This window comes from Salmo salar, chromosome 13 (assembly GCF_965601325.2).
Source record: "Salmo salar chromosome 13, fSalSal1, whole genome shotgun sequence".
NCBI lineage: Eukaryota > Metazoa > Chordata > Actinopteri > Salmoniformes > Salmonidae > Salmo > Salmo salar.
In genome coordinates, this window is record NC_138303.1 from 72,849,182 (window position 1) to 72,870,789 (window position 21,608).

At 43.7% G+C, this 21,608-nt stretch overlaps 1 protein-coding gene across 4 annotated transcripts in view; it reads right to left on the reverse strand.

Moving 5' to 3' along the window:
- cadm1a (cell adhesion molecule 1a) overlaps positions 1 to 21,608 on the reverse strand; it is a 431,584-nt gene that overhangs the window by 94,369 nt on the left and 315,607 nt on the right. For 3 of the 4 annotated variants that reach the window (XM_014137381.3, XM_014137380.3, XM_014137378.3), the window contains exon 2: positions 10,898 to 10,915. The exons of the other annotated variant lie outside the window; for it this stretch is intronic. In XM_014137381.3, the coding sequence (XP_013992856.1) occupies positions 10,898 to 10,915 (18 nt within the window). The remainder of the gene's footprint in view (positions 1 to 10,897; positions 10,916 to 21,608) is intronic. 4 annotated transcript variants of the gene reach the window in all.

Sequence of the window (21,608 nt, forward strand, 5' to 3'; positions counted from 1 at the left end):
AAAGCAACAAATGGGGATCAATCTCATTTTAATGCCCAAGATTTTGGAATGAGATGTTCGAGTAGCAGGTGTCCACATACTTTTGATCATGTAATTTATTTCCCTGAGCCTCCTTTTGCCATTGTGTGGGCGTGTTGATATACATTTGTATATACACAGCACTGATTGGTGGATAGGATCGTCTACATTCTAGAGCCCTCAAACTCAACTCTGGACCTCGAAGCCAGTTTCACCGCATTTTTTATGGTTCCCCTCTAATCAGGGATCGTTTTAGACCTGTGACACCAGGTGTGTGCAATTACGAATGAGTTAGAACAGAAAACCAGCAGGCTACGGACCTCGTAGGGTAAGAGTTGAATACCCCTGCTCTAAAGCCTACCCGTAGAATAAGTAATGTAATAGGATCTCTGTGAGCCTACCCTGCTTACCCCCTTTGGAGGATACATATGCAAATAAATGATAAACTGGTTATTGGTCATAATAATATCAGCTTGTGATGTCATGATCTGGGCCAAAAACTCCCACCTGAACAGGCTAAAATTCCAGGCCTTTTTTTTTTAACAGCTCTTACACAAAAAGGGCATTATCATAATTTGGTAATTAGACCAAATTAAATGAGTAGGTAAAATGATGAGAATATGTTTTAGCAGGTGTTTACCAAAAGAGGAGATGGCACCGCATGTGCAACACAAATAGTGAATATGTCACGTCAGAAACCGCATCCAAAAACTTCAACTCAGAAAACCATGACAGAGTAGGACCATATCACATGGCTTCAGTGCCCAGATTATCAGATCAATCATTCTCAATACAACTAGTCTAGATCTGTACCTTGGCAAATCCTCTAACTATCCTTGTGTGCATCTACTGCCATACATGTTTGGAACAACAACAAAGGAATGCAGCAGAGAGAGTTGGATAAATCACGGTAGCCTCGCCTACAGATGGGACTGAGCTACAGCTCAACATACATACATGTATAGATATGCATGTGTTTGAGCAAGGAGGAGCCACCTTGGCAAATTCAATGGGAGAGATGTGTGTGCATATTGGAGTCTTCAGCAAAAATCTAGCTATACTCAACACGAGTTGGGGGAAAAGTCTCTCAACTCACCCTGCATGCACCTGACCAGAAATCAGAGGATAAACAAAAGCAAAGATATGGTCTAACAGTACCCGAATGGGCACAGGGACACGTGTATATTAGTTAGAGGATGGCTATTGTATCTATGCTTCAATGAATTGATTCCTTACTGACAGGAATCAAATTATTTATTTGCAAATGGAATCTTGTAAACACAGAACCAAACTAGCATGTGCAATATAACATGAGTTTCCCCCTTTAAAGGCTCTCTAAGCTTTGCTGTGCATTTGCTTTCTGTGCATGTGTCAACAATCAACAAGGCTTGCCGTCATGCAAGAAAGGATTCATATCGGTTCCATTTGCATAACTTGTTCAAACAGATCTGTGACATTATCTTTGTATGTAATTAGTGACGTTCAAAAGCGCTAGCACAGAGCATTGATCATTCTGGCCTAGATTAAACTTGTCAGATGAGGATGCTCTGTACGTTCAGCAGCACTAGCCTACACTGTGTGTGTGTGCTCGACTGAACTTGTGTGAGTGTATTTGTGCACACATTTGAGTGTGTGTGTGTGTGTGTGTGTGTGTGTGTGTGTGTGTGTGTGTGTGTGTGTGTGTGTGTGTGTGTGTGTGTGTGTGTGTGTGTGTGAGAGAGAAAGAAGAGACCCGGTTGTGTCTTTGCTAGTGTGTGGTACATTTCCACGCTCGCCCTGACATGAGAGAGCACCAGCGGTTGGGAGAAGCCCACATGCGGTGCAAGTCACAGACAGCTGGCTGAAGGCTGCAGCACACCGCTGGATTGGAAAGGTCATTGGGCCCTCGTCATTGGTCCTGTTCTCTCTGTAGAGGAGAGCGTAGAGGGTCCGGCAGCCAGGGCCGGTACTAGCCCCCCCAGTACACCCTCTGCAAGTTCGATCAGAGAAAATAGCACCGGTGTCAAATTAGCATTGACCATGGGAGTTGCATACAGAAGGGGCTCTGAGCTGGCTAGCTAGCACACAGCAGGCTATTGAACAGACGCAGTGAGGCGCTCTTACTGTGCCATGCCCTTTGTTGAACTGTACTCTGCTAATGCTAACTGCAAAAAAGTAGGTAATGTTGCTAGAACGTTATTGGAATGTTAATTGAGTGCTTGTAGAGCTTTTTACCCTGTTAATATGCACAAGTCTGGTGTCCTACCTTGAGATGAACACTGAACTAACAGAATTGATTGGGTGAAAAGCAAGGTTGCCACTGTATTGGTTACATCTAACCAGTTCTGTCATATTAGTGTTGAACGGTCTATTTTCCCAGCATTTAACTAGGCCTGTAGCTTGTGCTTACGCTTAGCTTATGTGGCATACCACAGCTAAGGGGACATTTTAGAACAAACAAACAATGCTGTATTTTGATATGGTGAATTTGAGAGGTCAACTAGTCATTTTTCACTGAGAGTGTGTTTGACAGTCAATGTGTATCTAAGCACCCTAGATGATTTGATTCTCATCCGATGGCATTCTGTGTATGTGTCTGTGTCTCTCTCTCTGTCTGTGTGTGTGTGTGTGTGTGTGCATGCGTGCCTGCATGTGTTTGTGTGTCTGTGTGAGTTTTGTTGGTGTTCCCACAAAAACAAGAGGCTCTTTTTTTCCTCTCCCTGCGATTTTTCACAATCCAATTCTGCTGTGGACCAGATGAGTGGCAGTGGCCATTGACCCCTCCATCTGTGAGTGGGAGACCCTGTTCAACAGAAATGCACGGTGATGCAGCCCTGCCAAAATCCCTAACCAACCAGTCACCGTCTCATATTCACACATACTGCTTTGATGCAAAGAACCCTAGCCTGGTCCCAATCTGTTTGTGTCGTCTTGCAAACTCCTATGTTCAATGTCATGCTAAATCATAGTTGGCTCTACAGCACACACATATCTGGGACCAGGCTAAAATAACCCTGCTTCTACTCAATAAAAGCAAATGTACTAAGCCTGATTTACACCGTTTAGAAATGTCCTGCTTTTAAGATGAAACATATCTCATTCAATGGAGTAAAGAGGACATTATAGAGATATTTTATTGCACAGTAGTAAAATCAAAAGGTTTGTTAGTGATGATGCTGATTCATTCAACGACGTCAAGTGGCTTAATTTTCCTCAGAAACGTTAATGGTTTCTTAAATACTGAGGATGTTTTAGTATTTGAGATAGCTCGCTCATTCAAAGGGAATGGCTAAGAATGATTCCACATCATCTTCACTGTTAACATGAACTGATGTCACCCAGAATCATGAAGCATATTCCAAAAGGGCCTAGCGCTTAAGTTGTGATTACTCGCCCCGAAGAAGAGTTTGAAGAAGCTTTTGTAGTGGCTAATTAGCAACAACGGCATGGCGTTTTTACTTGCAGATTATGAGACAGTGTTGATAAACTGACCTCCTACGCCTCCATGCTTTGGAGGAGAAAACACCCGGGAAAATCCCTCAAAGGCTATTCTGTAATGGTCTCCCTCTCCCCCTCCTTCCCTCATCACCATCCTCCTCTCCACTCAGAGAGGAGATAGTGGGGAGACACTTGCAGTGCATTCCAATAAAAAGAGGGAGAAGAGAAGTAAACAAAGAGGGGGAAGCCTGGCCTGTGTGGTGCTAATGACCAGGAAAATAGAGTTCACGTGGGAGATGTCCGTGGATGGATGGATGGATGGATGGAGAGAAGTGGTGCAAAAAAGCATCTGAATCAGGGGAGGGATGGGAGGATGTGTGTGTGTCTGTGGGTGTGTGTGGGGGGAGGGATGGGATGGGAGGATGTGTGTGTGTCTGTGGGTGTGTGTGGGGGGAGGGATGGGATGGGAGGATGTGTGTGTGTCTGTGGGTGTGTGTGGGGGGAGGGATGGGATGGGAGGATGTGTGTGTGTGTGTATGGGGGAGGGAGGGGAGTGTGTGTGTGTGTCTGTTGGTGTGTATGGGGAGGGAGGGAAGGGTGTGTGTGTGTCTGTGGGTGTGTATGGGGGAGGGATGGGAGGATGTGTGTGTGTCTGTGGGTGTGTATGGGGGAGGGAGGGGAGTGTGTGTGTGTGTGTGTGTGTGTCTGTGGGCGTGTATGGGGGAGGGAGGGAAGGGTGTGTCTGTGGGTGTGTATGGGGGAGGGATGGGAGGGATGGGAGGATGTGTGTGTGTCTGTGGGTGTGTATGGGGGAGGGAGGGGAGTGTGTGTGTGTCTGTGGGCGTGTGGGAGAGGGAGGGGAGGGTGTGTGTGTGTCTGTGGGTGTGTGTGGGGGAGGGATGGGAGGATGTGTGTGTGTCTGTGGGTGTGTATGGGGGAGGGATGGGAGGATGTGTGTGTGTCTGTGGGTGTGTATGGGGGAGGGATGGGAGGATGTGTGTGTGTCTGTGGGTGTGTGTGGGGGAGGGATGGGAGGATGTGTAGGAGGGGAGGGTGTCAGAGAGGCAGTGGTGGCCTGGGCGCGCTACCAGAGGGCCCGCCATTATGCTCTCTCATTTGGAAATCTCTTTCAGGAAGGAGAGAGAGAGAGGGAGGGAGGCAGGGAGAGAGAGGAGAGAGAAGTACGGATGGAGGGGTCTCCTCTCCTCCACCCCCAGCCAGATAAACAAAAGCAGGCTGAGACCCTGCAGAAGGGCTGAAGGAGGAGAGAGAGAGGTGGTGAGAGAGAACAAGAGGGAGATACAGAGAGAGAGAGAGAGAGAGAGGTGGGGAGGTAGAGGGCACTGCAGCAGAACACAGGCTATCAGCATCCCTCTTCCCCCCTCATCCCCCCCCTCCCCACTCACTGTTTCTCCTCTTGGTTAGTGGTGTGTGTGTGTGTGAGAGAGGGAGTGCGTGTGTATGTGTATGTGCTACGTGACTCTAGCACCTGGCTGTCTCTCCACAGCCATCTTGTACACGAACACAAAACAGTCACAAACCTGCAGCTCACTACTATCTAGTCTGGTATGTCTGTTCTCTACTGGTGTCTCCATGCCTTTGTGAGGCTTACTTACAATCCACTTTTATTTGAATTGCTTCATGAAGATCATCATCATCAAACAGTGTGCTCTACAACACCTGCAAACCAATCAATTGAGAGGAAAATATAGTGGTTGCATTGGTGTTTTCAACAGGCTTTGGAGGGGATCTAGAATAAAGGAATGCAAAGGGCACACAAGTAAACATTGACTAGAACCATTCAACGACAAAGCACGTGTGCAATTTTGCAGGCATAGCTCTGTGTCGTAGTGTGTGCGTTTCTAGTTTTATTAGTGGTATGTACAGGATATGCATGGTATTAGAGGTCGACCGATTATTCGGAATGGCCGATTAATTGGGGCCGATTTCAAGTTTTCATAACAATCGGTAATCGGTATTTTTGGCCACTGATTTGCTGATTTTTTTTTATTTTTTTTGTAATTTTTTTTTACACCTTTATTTAACTAGGCAAGTCAGATTAAGCACACATTCTTATTTTCAATGTCGGCCTAGGAACGGGGGTTCACTGCCTTGTTCATGGGGGATTCGGGGATTCGTTTTTGCAACCTTCCGGTTACTAATCCAATGCTCTAACCACCTGCCTTACTTTGCACTCCACGAGGAGCCTGCATGGCAGGCTGACTACCTGTTACGCGAGGGCAGCAAGAAGCCAAGGTAAGTTGCTAGCTAGCATTAAACTTATCTTATAAAAACTATCAATCTTAACATAATCACTAGTTAACTACACATGGTTGATGATATTACTAGTTTATCTAACGTGTCCTGCGTTGCATATAATCGATGCGGTGCCTGTTAATTTCTCATTGAATCACAGCCTACTTCGACAAACGGTGTTGATTTAACAAGCGCATTTGCGAAGAAAGCACTGTCGTTGCACCAATGTACCTAACCATAAACATCAATGCCTTTCTTTAAAATCAATACACAAGTATATATTTTTAAACCTGCATATTTAGTTAATATTGCCTGCTAACATGAAATTGTGTCACTGCTCTTGCGTTCATTGCCTGGCTCGTTGCGAACTAATTTTCCAGAATGTTACGTAATTATGACATACCATTGAAGGTTGTGCAATGTAACAGGAATATTTAGACTTAGGGATGCCACCCGTTAGATAAAATACAGACCGGTTCCATATTTCACTGAAAGAAAAAACATTTTGTTTTCGAGATGATAGCTTCCGGATTTGACCATATTAATGACCAAAGGCTCGTATTTCTGTGTGTTATTATGTTATAATTAAGTCTATGATTTGATATTTGATAGAGCAGTCTGACTGAGCGGTGGTAGGCAGCAGCAGGGTCGTAAGCATTCATTCAAACAGCACTTTCGTGCGTTTTGCCAGCAGCTTTCGCAATGCATTGCGCTGTTTATGACTTCAAGCCTGTCAACTCCCAAGATTAGGCTGGTGTAACCGATGTGAAATGGCTAGCTAGTCAGCGTTTCAAACGTCACTCGCTCTGAGACTTGGGAGTGGTTGTTCCCCTTGCTCTGCATGGGTAACGCTGCTTCGAGGGTGGCTGTTGTCGATGTGTTCTTGGTTCGAGCCCAGGTAGGAGCGAGGAGAGGGACGGAAGCTATACTGTTACACTGGTAATACTAAAGTGCCTATAAGAACATCCAATAGTCAAAGGTATATGAAATACAAATTGTATAGAGAGAAATAGTCCTATAATTCCTATAATAACTACAACCTAAAACTTCTTACCTGGGAATATTGAAGACTCATGTTAAAAGGAACCACCAGCTTTCATATGTTCCCATGTTCTGAGCAAGGCACTTAAACGTTAGCTTTCTTACATGGCACATATTGCACTTTTACTTTATTCTCCAACACTTTGTTTTTGCATTAATGTTTCATTATTTATTTGAGACTAAATGGATTTTATTGATGTATTATATTAAGTTAAAATAAGTGTTCATTCAGTATTGTTGTAATTGTCATTATTACAAATAAATAAATAAAAATCGGCCGATTAATCGGCATCGGTTTTTTTGGGGGGGGGGGTCATCCAATAATCGGTATCGGTATTGAAAAAGCATAATCGGCCGACCTCTACATGGTATACACCGTCTAACGAAATTGCTTACTCTCTGGTTCCTTCTCGACAATACAATAACACATAATAAAGATGAGAACGCGAACATATAGTAAATAGCTCAGTGGAATAGAATACATTTTTTTTGCATCAGTATAATACAGGAAGGCACAATTTATAGTCCAATATTTACACATCAACGAAAGGTGGAATTTGAGGGAAAGTGTTTAAATTGTGCAGTACTAGCAGGCTTGTGTGTGTGTGTGTGTGTGTGTGTGTGTGTGTGTGTGTGTGTGTGTGTGTGTGTGTGTGTGTGTGTGTGTGTGTGTGTTAGTGTGTGTGCACGTGCAGAGCGTGTGAGAGAGAGAGAGAGAGAGAGAGAGAGAGAGAGAGAGAGAGAGAGAGGAGAGAGAGAGAGAGAGAGAGAGAGAGAGAAAGAGTGTGTGATTTGTGAGAGAGAAGAGAGTGTATGTGATCTCAAGGACCCATCTGAACACAGATATGAATCCCTGTACTGTGGCCTGCAGATTAACTGCCATGCGGAAGCCCCTGTCCTCTGCTCCTCTCACATCTCCCTCTATTGATTGCCCCGAAAGAACCCCCTCTCTCACACACACATACACACTAATGTCATCAGTGCGTTGGGAGAGAGGGGGTGGCAAGGAGTCCTTGTGGCACAGGCTTGTCCTTGAGGTCAGAGCGAGGAGGCAGACACTGTTCAACAAGACATATTTAGGAGGTCCTGTTTTAAAAGCTCCAGCTAGGTGCAGCCAATTTCATGTATTTCATGTATTCCGGGACTTGGGACACCTGATTCAACTGAGAGGTTGAATGAAACGTTTAGTAAACCTGGTTATAGTACATTAAATCATTTGTTGGTCTTTTCTGTTGGATTGGGTCAATTTTCATAGGACTTTATTGACCTTACCTAACCTAAATGAAATTCCAGTCAGTTATACTAAAACGGGATCAGTCTAGACAATTGATCTAGACTGAAACACAAAGGTCTCAGGCTGAAACATTCATGTATAACAGAGGTGGTGGATTTACCGGGCGCAGTGTTGCATTACTAAGTATTTCTTCTAATCAAGTGTCTGGAGAATGTATCTACTCCTCTGTGCCTGCGAAACATCATTAGGACAGACTCTGTTTATCGTCCGTTCAGGAAAGGAAATAGAATTCAAATCACAAATTGGGAAAATGCCCATAATGTCAGCTGAATAATTTTATTTCAATTCCCGACTTCAAAGGGACTGGAATTGATCCTGATCCTACGCTATGCTAGGTCTAAACTCCTTCCTGTTGGCTCAGTTGGTAGAGCGCGACGCCAGGGTTGTGGGGTGATTCCCACGTGGGGCCAGTACGAAAAAATATGAAAATGTATGCACTCACTACTGTAAGTCGCTCTGGATAAAAGTATCTGCTAAATTACTAAAATGTCAACAGCTCTCCCCTCAACAGCTCTCCCATCAACAGCTCTCCCCTCAACAGCTCTCCCCTCAACAGCTCTCCCATCAACAGCTCTCCCCTCAACAGCTCTCCCCTCAACATCTCTCCCCTCAACATCTCTCCCCTCAACAGCTCTCCCCTCAACAGCTCTCCCCTCAACAGCTCTCCCCTCAACAGCTCTCCCCTCAACAACTCTCCCCTCAACAACTCTCCCATCAACAGCTCTCCCCTCAACAACTCTCCCCTCAACATCTCTCCCCTCAACAGCTCTCCCCTCAACAGCTCTCCCCTCAACAGCTCTCCCCTCAACAGCTCTCCCCTCAACAGCTCTCCCCTCAACAACTCTCCCATCAACAGCTCTCCCCTCAACAGCTCTCCCATCAACAGCTCTCCCCTCAACAGCTCTCCCCTCAACAGCTCTCCCATCAACAGCTCTCCCCTCAACATCTCTCCCCTCAACAACTCTCCCATCAACAGCTCTCCCCTCAACAGCTCTCCCCTCAACATCTCTCCCCTCAACAACTCTCCCATCAACAGCTTCCCCATCAAGTCCTTTAGGGATTTACTGGAAGTTTACAGCCTGCAACTTGTACCAGTCCTCCAGCCATAAAGCGCTTTGTAGTTTTTGTATTTTACTTAATATATAGATGGTGACTGTACAGTACAGTATGTCTTTGGCAGAGGGGAAGGAGAGCAGAGCAGTGATGTTCAGTTGGCAATCTGTTGTAGAAGACTACAGCATAACAGCGGGTGGGGTAGGATAGGACAGGAGATCACTGAGCATAGAGCCGTGAAGGACTGTCCTCCTCTTAGCAAGGGCTGGGCCCTATCCAATCCCCCTCGGGAAGAATCTTTCGCAGCTCAATTCTAATTTATATACGTATAAATAACGGAGGGTGACATTAATAATTGGATCGAAGGCAGGGGCTAAACACACACACACCAGGCCCTCTGCCAAGCGAGGCAGTGTTTTTGCAAACGCTAGTTCAATACTGGCTCAGCATCTTTGGCGTGATTGAATGTGGATGGGGGGGTGGGTGGGAGCATTAATCGCCCGTGCCGCAGTGAGGGGCGTTGTCGGGCCGTCTAGTTTCATCGTCTGACTGTCCTCAACCTCTGTCTACAGTAGTCTACAGCTAACGTGCTAAAAGTCAACGGTCTGGTTCGGATAGGAGGCTGTGAAGGTGTTGGACAATTCTGGTCCCAGAGACCCACAGAGTGTGCAGGCTTTGGTTCCACCCCTGCACCAACATACCTGATTCAGTGACTTAACTGATAGTGGTCTTCAATTTAGACCATGATTAGATGAGCTGGGATGGTATAAAGACATCCACACACTGTAGCTCTCCAGGACTGGAGATGTACTAGAGTTGTTGAGACAGTAGTGACTGTATGCTAACTGCTAAAGTGCTATTTCATTGTGGCTGACTGTTTGAAAGACAGTCAAGTTGAAGACAAAAAAAATAGGCCTGACTTTGTAGCTTGTGTCATTTCTTTTAGTTCCAACCACAAATTCAGACCAGTTTGCCATGGTACCATGGTGTAACACAGACTAAAACAGGCCTTGTTAGCAGGCAAATGAGGAACGGTGTTGTTTTGAAGCAGGTATGTCCTGGTTTGCTATCCATTTAAAAGTGACTAAGTATGAATGAAGTGGCATCCTTAAAATAACCTCTTAGGTTTTGCTAAGGAGTATCGAAATGATTCCATTATGAATAACTTGTGATATATTCCAGTGAGGCATGTGAGATGATAAGCTTTTAAACTGGTTCATCGAAGTCCTTCCAATATCATCATTCATTCACAAAAACACCATTTTATCGACAATGCAAACAATTTCACATAGCACAGACCATCAACATCTAAAAACCTAACACAAAACAACACTGACAAGAAAAAGAGAATGTGACAAACTGTAGCTCTAGTCTAGTGACCTTCTGCTCACACAAACTGGTTTTAAGATCAGCTCTCCCTGCCCCCATGTCTAACATCATCCATTATGCAGTATTCAACTAAACTGACCCTAGACCAGCTATAGAGAGCTAAAGGTTGCAAAAACAAAATAAGAAAAGACATGAAGAAGAAACAAAAGCAGGTGCAGAAGCAAGAGATAGTCTATCAGCAGCTATGGAGCGGCGACGGCGGCGGCAGAAGATGTACGAAAACAGAGGAGAAGGAAAGGCAGTGAGAGAAAAAGTGTGATAAAAGAAAATTGATATGGAAAGACCACTGCGATAGTTAGTATGCAGCACACAAACGCTAGACGCTGAGAGGCGACCATTCTGTAAAAACTAAGAGAGAAGAGAAGGGCACGAGTGAGAAAGAGAGAGAAATCAATGAAAAGAGAGAAGAAGGAGATAGGGGGGGTTTACCTGGGTACTGAGCAGCTCCTGTGTCAGGGGAAAGGGGGAAGGAAAAAAGAGAGAGAGAGTAGCGTTAGCATTAGCGATAAGCCCCATTCACCACAGCTTAACAGCCCCCAACATCACCAGTGCAGAGGAGAGGTAGCTCACTAGCATAGCGTGAGGCCAACATATGAAGGCAGAGAGAGGGGATTTCTAGGGTGCTTGATTTCTTCTCAGGGAAAGGGTGAATAGTTTCATTCATTCAATAGCACACATGGCATTTCAATTCAGTCAATTCACCAGTAGAAGCTTTGACTTTTCAGTTATAAGTCATATTCAATACAGCTTGACATAATCATAGTATAATAAACATAGCTTAATATTGAACACCTCAATATTAAGCTATGTTTGGTCTGAATAGCAAGCACAAGCTTATTGGTGGTTCAATTCATATGACAGTGAATGCAAATGACACCATTTCAGAGCTCTTAGGTACCAGATTTGTCCATCTGTGGTTTCTGCCATCGCTTTCCCCCTGAAAATGAGCATCTTCACCCATAATGCAATTCATTTGTCACCCGTTACGTCTTTAAAAACCGCCCCACGCCAACCGAGCGTCAGGATTCTGCTCTGAGGCTGGTTCTGATTAGACAACCCATATCCCTTCAACATTTGCCAAATTTCAATCACAGTGACATACTAATTATCAATTCTCCAAGAGACAAGTGGGAGTCTGTCGATTCCTCCTAGTAGCTGAGAAATCAGTTGACATTTTCAGAGTGGAGACTGAAAAGAAAATATATCCTATTTGGTTTCCGTTTATATCCTGAGAGACATTTCAACTCGTATTTGTGGCACAGATGCATCTAATGGATGGTCTGAAATGGTCTAAAATGTGTCATCGGCTGACATCGTCTAGATTTCTTCCATTGAACTTTGCTGAGCAATCAGACTGAATCTCTCCAACCATCTACTGATACAAAACAAACCAACATGTAAAAACATAAGTGCTACGCCGTTAGAAAAAGGGGTTCCAAAAGGATTCTTCGGCTGTCCCCAGAAGAGAACCCTTTTTGGGTCCAGGTAAAACCCACTGTGGAAAGGGTTCTACATGGAACCTAAAATAGTTCTACCTAGAACCAAAAAGGGTCCTTCAAAGGGTTCTCCTATGGGGACAGCTGACGAACCATTTTGGGTTCGAGATAGCACCTAGTTTGTCAGAGTATAGCCTAGTACTAGTAGCCTAATTATGCATATAGAAATGAAGTGTTGAGATTGTCAGCAGGTTGAGTACACCAAAGCCCTCCAGGCCTCCATGAGCACAGTAATAGATTCATCAACACTGATACATAAACCAGGTTTCCATCCAACCTTTTTAAGCGAGTAAAGTACATGTCGGATAAGACTCTTCACGACAGGCCTGATGGAATGGAAACAGCACATTTCTCTGTAAACTTTGCAAATATGTAAATGTTCCAAAATACTCTAGACAAGGTGGGATCTTTTTGTGTCTGTAAAATGTATTCTGTGAGAAATGGGGGGTGGAAACACCTTTATGCGCAAATATTGATATAATAACCATACTATCAAAGTAAAGTTGAAGTCACGCGATGACACATGCATGTTGTGTGGTCCTCCCACGGTGACTCGGAGAAAGCATGCAGTTCATTAGGCTACAGATGAAATAAGTTATGATGAACTTCACAGGGGGGTCAAAGTGCATGGCGATTGATACTCCTTCCCAATAAATATCGAGGGTCTTATTCTGGTGACATGATTCATCTCACTGTTTTGTCCATAATAATCTTATAATGTCGGCAAGCCTAACGGCACTGTATCTGCAAGCTGTTGGCAAGCTGCGCTCGCGCCAAACATTTTTTTTTTACTAAACCATCAGTAGAGTTGAAAATGCGATGGAAACTAATTTGTAACTTGTATTTTTTTATTCAGTACATGGGAATTTAACCATAAAAGTAATTTTTATGTGCACTACGTCATCACGCACGTCCTTTTATCCACACCAAGTTCACTTTGGTGGGAAAATGTGCATATTGCTTTTAATGCAGATTTTAGAATATTCGCATTACAATCTGCCGCCAATTGGATGGAAACCTAGCTACTGACATAAATAGCCAAGTTATTGTTGTGTATCTTTCTGTTTTTCTCTCTGCATTGTTGGGAAGGGCCTGTAAGTAGGCATTTCACTGTTAGTCTAAACCTGTTGTTTACGAAGCATGTGATAAATAAAATGCGATTAGATTTTTATTTGAACCATTCGTATACGTTTCTTACTCACTCTGACATTAGTTGGCTAAAAGCCATGAACACACACACACACACACACACACACACACACACACACACACACACACACACACACACACACACACACACACACACACACACACACACACACACACACACACACACACACACACACACACACACACATAGTGGCGGCTCCTGAAGTGACTCTTATCAACACTGTATGAAGATTATTGTGTGTTTCTCAGGAATGCTGAATTATCTGTGTCGCTCTCCCCATCACCCATTCTGTCACACCTCTGGAAAGCAGACGGCTGTTGTGATAACATCCTGTAGGTCTGATATCTGGTTGGAAGTTCACTTTTACACTATTCTATTGGTCAACAAGTTTTAGCCTTTGATATTAAATTCTCAGACCTTTCTTGATAGTCTATTCCTGTAACTCAACAATAGTCCTGCTTGCACATTGCTATTTATCTTACGGAGTCAAATGATATGATATGCATTTGATAGACTTTTTGAATATAAATGGCATGGTCTCATTATGGGTTGAAGGTGAGTTATACAGTAGATCAAATTATTACCCACTACACACACACACAGAGCGAGTACAAAACAAACACACACGCACACCCAAAACCCCAGCACCACCGCAAGCCAGTCTCCCCTGCTTAAGGATTCCAGTCATGGCCCAGGCCCAGGCCACGGCAACTAAGTGGTTCAGAGAGCCACGGGGGGACCCGGGCCACCCTGGAGATCAGGTTCCTGGAACACAGGCCAGGGGGAAGGGGCTTGCAATGTTAAGTAAATGCCAGACGGGTGTGAATAACTCTGCATGGCCATTTCAACCCCACTGGTCCTGAGGGGGGCTGCCTGGCTAACCCGCCAAGCCCTCTTGCCCGGCATGGCCATGTCGCCGGTATGCAACCATCCAACCCTCCAACAACCGTGGAGGTTAAATGCTGGAACCAGAGAGATGCATTAAACATGAGTCATTTCAAATGAAAGGTAGCTACTCCCTACTCTAAAAATGATAGGAACATTAACCAGGGGTCAGACAGGCTGGGCTGCATTAATGAAGGCTTGATGCCTCTCTTTAAAATCACCTCTACAGCCCGCAAGAACACTTCACTTCATAAAATGGCTACAGAACAGCTCAAAGACAGGCCGGCCTTCTCTCTCGCACACACATCCCCATCTCTATGCATGGACACACACAAACATTTCTGGGTGTGAGAGACCTGCAAGAATCTCTATAGCAGCAGCAAAAAATGACCACCAAGTTCATATTCAAAGCCTCAATAGAAATACGGGCCTTATTGCATATGTAATATGGTTTGTATTGCAGACCTACAGTAGGTTAATAATCCAGACATAGCAATCTGCTACTGTCAGCAAAATCCTATGAAGTCAAGGAGCTTCTGACAGCATTAACCCTCTGCTGAACTCTCTACATTAACATTAGTTCAACCCTTTCCTCCTCTGATCTAAGGCCTTACTGGAGGAACCATACCTCTAACCTTGTCATCCTTGTCAACCTTTTATGTAGTAGTCCCAAAAGTGCAAAGCTCGCCCACCCTGTGCGCCAGCCCTAAATGAAGTGTACCGAAGGTATTTGAAAGAAAATAATAGGCAATCTATTTTTGACCCAGGTCTGAATGGCACAGATCCAGACATGGGGAAGTTGGCGGTAGTTGGGTCCTCCTCTTCCACCCCCAACCCATTCAAAAGGTGGAGTGTAACCGCATTATGTCGTGATTAAATCGGAAATCTGCAGCTGGAGGGCCATGAAATTGGACATGATGAGTGTGCCACATTAAAAAGTAATTATCGATACCGCTCTCCCATTGTCTCCCTTACAAGCCGCCGAAGTGAATCAAAGTCTGAATGAAAATGGATTCAACCTTATTCCAGTCAACACTGTAACAATTTGTTTTGTTTTCAAAGCCCCAGTGACCCAATTGTGACTACATTACCATGAGAGCATTCTTCTCGTGATTGAGATCATACTATATTGTGTGTGTGCCACTGTGACTCTGTGTGTGTGTGTAAGTGACACAGACTGCAAGAAAGAGATCTACATGTCTGAAATATCACTTACTCACTCACACACACACGCAAACACACACACACACACACACACACACACACACACACACACACACACACACACACACACACACACACACACACACACACACACACACACACACACACACCAGGGGATGAGACGAAGGCCGCTGTTGAACAGGGACACAGTGGGGCTCTATGAAACCTATGAACCAGCCATTTGTTTTCTTCCACTCTCGCTCGCTCTCTCTCTCCCCCCTACACTGGAAGCATCGGCTCGGCTCGCTCATCCACGCTCGGCGTCTGAGTCAGTATGGAGAGGGACTTAACAGCTGTCTGCGGCGCCGCGATTAAACGCCGCGCTGTCACACTGATAAGCTGGCAGTGATGGGAAAATTCCCCCGCCATGTCCCAGCATGACCTGGGAGAGGAAGGCGAGGTCACCACCACAATCATGGGTGGCGCCGAGAGATTGGGAAAATATCAAACCTGGACATCTTGGATTAATGTAGGTTTCTTAGTGTTTCAAGAGGGGGGAAAACTATGTGCACTGCAGAGCAGACACAGTGTAGGACTCATTTGGAATATGAAGTTATTTTTGTGAGTTTCCGCGTTGCACCGCTGAGACAGAAGAAGCCACAGATGAGGTCTGTTGTTACTAAGCGCTGTGATGCACGGCGCTGATTGTGCACGACGTCTGTAAGGTTAAGATGCACTGAAGTACCATAAGTGGCGGAGAGTCATCATAAAAAAACATGGCTCTCTTCATGGCTCTAATGTAAGTCAGGGGTAAACCGCAGACACAAAGTGACTCACTCTGAGTGGACCTCTCTCCACTAAGCCAACTCATTCAGCACTATCTAGGCTAAATAGGCTATACAAAGCATACATACTGGCTACATAAATGATGTAAGGACCATACACAATGTACAGATGTCAGATCTTAATTGGAGCCAGTTCGCTACAGCCGGAAAATAATCCTGCAGCAACAGGAAATGTGAATTATTATGTGGATTATAATTAATGGACATTTTTGTAGGGGTTGTAAAAATGTTCGTAAAGGAAAATCAAGTCTGACATTTCAAAGTGGAAATTACAAACTTCAGAAGCCTTTTTAAACATTAAATACACTTTTTTAAATTCCTACATTGCAGGAAAGTTCTCCTTCAACAGGGCGATCAAGATCCTACACCTATATGTTAACTTTGCACTTTGCATGTGAATGTACCGTATGTAACCATTGCTGCGTAAGTGCCACTCAAAATAAACATTCCAGGGGCAAGGCAGTTTACGGTGCATTAGGAAAGTATTCAGACCTCTTCCCTTTTCAACAATTTGTTACATTACAGACTTACTCTAAAATGTATTACATTTTTTCCCATCATCAATCTACACACAATACCCCACAATGACAAGTGAAAATAGGTTAACAAATGTATGCAACATTTAAAAATGAACAATAAAGAAATACCTTATTTACATAAGTATTCAGACCCTTTGATATGAGACTCAAAATTGAGCTCATGTGCATCCTGTTTCCATTGATCATCCAGGTGTCCACCTGTCTATATAAGGTCCCACAGTTGACAGTGCATGTCAGAGCAAAAACCAAGCCATGAGGTCGAAAGGATTGTCCGTAGAGCTCCGAGACAGGATTATGTGAAGGCACAGATCTGGGGAAGGGTACCAAAACATTTCTACAACATTGAAGGTCCCCAAGAACACAGTGGCCTCCATCATTCTTAAATGGAAGAAGTTTGGAACCACCAAGACTCTTCCTAGAGCTGGCTCCCTGACCAAACTGAGCAAACTGGGGAGAACCATCTCTGCGGCACTCCACCAATCAGGCCTTTATGGTAGAGGCACATGACAGGCCGCTTGGAGTTTGTCAAAAGGCACCTAAAGACTCTCAGACCATGAGAAACAAGATTCTCTGGTCTGATGGAACCAAGATTGAACTCTTCGGCCTGAATGTCAAGCGTCACGTCTGGAGAAAACCTGGCACCATCCCTACGGTGAAGCATGGTGGAGACAGCATCACGCTGTGGGGATGTTTTTCAGCGACAGGGACTGGGAGACTAATCAGGATCGAGGGAAAGATGAAGGGAGCAAAGTACAGAGAGATCCTTGATAAAAACCTGCTCTGGAGCGCTCAGGACCTCAGACTGGGGCAAAAGTTCACCTTCCTACAGGACAACGACCCTAAGCACACAGCCAAGACAACGCAGGAGTGGCTTCGGGAGAATTCACTGAATGTCCTTGAGTGGCCCACCCAGAGCCCGGACTTGAACTCGATCTAACATCTCTGAAGAGACCTGAAAATAGCTGTGCAGCGACGCTCCCCATCCAACCTGACAGAGCTTGAGAGGATCTGCAGAGAAGAATGGGAGAAAGCTTGTTGCATCATACCCAAGAAGAATCGAGGTTGTAATCGCTGCCAAAGGTTCTTCAACAAAGTACTGAGTAAAGGGTCTGAATACTTATGTAAATGTATATATATATTTATATATATAACATTTACATAAGTATTCAGACCCTTTACTCAGTACTTTGTTGAAGGACCTTTGGCAGCGATTACAACCTCGATTCTTCTTATATATATATATATACATACATACACACATTTGCAAAAATGTCTGAAAAAACTGTTTTTGGTTTGTCATTATGGGGTATTGTGTGTATACTGATGAGAGAAAAAAAAATATATATTTTAGAATAAGGCTGTAACATCACAAAATGTGGATAAAGTCAAGGGGTCTGAATATTTTCCCAATGCACTGTACATATGGTTGACTACTACTTAGTACTGCAGCAAATAATGTTGTCCATGTAGACAAAAACACATGCGCAAAAGTGGTAGCCACCACTGTACATAGCTACAAAGTAACTCATCTGTTTAATTATTCCACTAGTAGTTGCTGTGGTATATAAGGCCATTGGCAATGGTAAGTGTGACCTACAGCCCTGATAGTATCACTTGTACAGTACATACAGCCCTACACCAATATTGCGTCTTTTATTGTAGCACTGACAGTCAATGTCCCTATCTGTACCTCCCTCCACTACATGTTGCATTGTGCTTTGGCCAGGAACTTTATCTTATTACTGGTCCCAGTGTTTCCGTTTTGGGGAACATTGGGCTATTGCGCGCAGGGCTCCGTATTGCTAGCGGGATGGCTGGGGTACAGGGAAAGCACAGATGGACACCACTGACTGGACTGAGGGGGGGGACCAGGGGGCTGGAGCGTGACCCGCCATGCTGTCGTGTAATTAAGAGGTTAGGAGGGCCGACCGTGTTCTCATATCAGAGGGGGATTGGTTGGATAGGCCATGGCGTGCGGCATAGGCACCACGGCAACAAGATTGGCTCGCTCAGTTATTATCTTACAAAACAGCCAGGCACCAAAACCTGTTTAGATGGCGTGACAAAATAATGGTTCAGATGTGCGCCTGTATTTTTTTCTTCAGTAGGAGTAAAGCTGTTTTCTGAATGGCCATTTACAGAGTGATGAGGTATGATTTAGGACAATTCCACAACAGAATGATGCGGAGACTCAGACTTTTCTCTTTTAAAACGTACAGTACCAGTCAAAGGTTTGGACACACCTACTCATTCAAGGGTTTTTCCTTATTTTTTTTACTATTTTATACATTGTAGGATAATAGTGAAGACATCAAAACAATGAAATAGTATGTAGTAACCAAAAAAGAAACGTCAAGACTGTTGTAAAAGCATTCCAGGTGAAGCTGGTTGAGAGAATGCCAAAAGTGTGCAACGCTGTCATCAAGGCAAAGGGTGGCTACTTTGAAGAATCTGAAATATAAAATATATTTTGATTTGTTTCAGACTTTTTTGGTTACTACATGATTCCATATGTATTATTTCATAGTTTTGATGTCTTCAGTATTGTTCTACAATGTAGAAAATAGTAAAAATAAAGAAAAACCCTGGAATGAGAAGGTGTGTCCAAACCTTTGACTGGTACTGTATGTCAAACAAAAACCAATGATTGCAAAGTTAAACAAACCATACAACTCCATACAACTCTATGCAAAAGGACTGCAACTTCCACAGAACATTTTACAAAAACAAGTTAACTTGAAGAACCGTGCAGATCCAAAGTTTTGTAACAGAATGACAGTTTTCAGCCGTTCATGCCGTCATTCTGCATAGAGTTGTATGGTTTGCTTAACTTCGCAATCATTGTTTTTGTTTGGAATACATTTTAAAGTAAACATAGTTTGGGATATCATTTTTATTTGTCGGGAAAGATGTGTCAGTGATTCTATGCTACAGAAGCGTTCTAAAACATGATGGCTATAGCCAATAAATATATGTAGCTTAAAATTACAACTTACCCTACATTTACCATAATGTTGTCATCTAGGCTTTAGAAGAGAAAATCTAAATCCTGGACTTTGAAGTTTATCAACTGAAAACCTGGATGAAACCATAAGTCAGTGAATATGGGAGCCGGGTTGAACCAAACCAAAGGCACGTCTAGTCTGGGTTGGACGAAACCAAAAGGCACGTCTAGTGTCTTCTCGGACGAGACTTAGCCCAGCTTGAGTCTGGGGTCGTGGCAGGGCCTCAGTCATTATTGTTAAATGAGCAGAATGGATTTGTGGTAATGGAAACCCAATGGCTCCAGACAGACATGGAACCGGGGTTACGAGCACAGCGAATGACACTGATAACCGGACCGCTCAACTGTACCTAGAGCGATGGGCCATTCAACGAGCTCCATTCAGGCTGATTCATGGGGCCTGCCGCCACCACACCACTTCCAGGGACAACAAACAAACAGCTCCAGTTGATGAGTTGGGATTTGAGTTTTCAGGATCACTTTTTATAAACCATTTTATAGGTTATGGATGCACTATTGCACTTACACTTTTATGAGGTGACTAGGATCAATTCTAGCCTACTTGTGCATAGGCATGAATGTATTTAGGCTACAGTCGTTTGTAAGGCTCATACAAGGGACTATGACTCAAAGCATAATCAAATCAAATTGCCTTGGTCACATACACTTATTTTAGCAGATGTTATTGCGGGTGTAGCGAAATTCTTGAGGGTGTGTTCGACAACACAATGCCCAATGTTGGGGCAAAAACGTTTTTTTTTTTCTGAATCTGAAATGCATTCCTAGGACATTAGCCTCTACATTGGTAGATCATAGATAGTGTTATTCAAGGCTTTTCTGCCATTGAAATCCTTGGGTGGGCCGCCTAAGTGTTTTATCAGGTCGCTTTAGTCCAAAAAGTATAAATTGGGATGGAAAAACACTTTATAAAGAACAATATAAATTATCTAGAAAAGGTAACGGAAAAGAGAATGTTTTTATTGTAGAATCTTTGAGAACTAACAATCATCAAAATAAAAGATACAGTCAGCGAGAATAAAACATGATTCTTTTTTATTTTTTTGCAGTATATTTTGTTATTATGTTTAAGCTAAAGAACACAGTATTAGCCATGGCAAAATGCATAGGAAAGATATTACTGTACAACAGTGGACTGAAAAGATACAGAAACCCTGCATTACCGTATACAATGCAAGGAATGTAATGAAAGGAATTGAATTACTACTCAATAACAAATATTCCTTCATGCCAAGAGCAAGACATAGGAAAATAAAACAACGTAGCCTATTTCAGACCAGAATCTGGTCTGGTTTATTTTTCACATACTGGCAATATATTGCTAATCAAATTGCAATGCTAGGCTATGTGGAGAGATATCAATATCAGAGAGCAATCTATTGAAGAGCGTACTATCACTTTTATATTCATAATTTACCAATTGTATTGGGGCCTACAAGATGTATGGTGACGTGCAGAAAAACATTTGGCTATCTACTTTCCATCTGAGATAAACACATATATTTTTTCCATAAACCTTTCACAATTTAGCCTACATGCCACATATTCAACACATATCCCATCCTGCAGTGAAAATGTGTTTTAGAGGTAGGCTAAAAAGTGCTCCAATACAAAGATTTGCTCCAAACCCTTTAGAAGCCATGAGTCGGAATGCTGCTGAGATTACAATGCCCTGCCTCTCCATTTCCTCTCTCTCTTAGCCCTGTTTTTGGCTCGTTACTAAATTCAATCATCTTGGTCGGGTCTACATATCATATATTCCTTAGCGGAAATACTAAAACATATCCCGTTCTACAAGGTAATACCAGGAGAGGCAGAAATACGGATGCTTTAATCCGCCTGATCAGAGCACACAAAAGAGAGCGTTGCCCGCAGTCAACCATTAGTCGCATATTCACTCCTAAGCCCTGTGTTCAAACCTGGAGGCTGCCCTGACACTGCCTGACAGAAATGACAACAAGCCCCCACCACCCTCTCGCTCATTCTCCTTCACAGGCACTCTCATCTGTTGTGGCGTG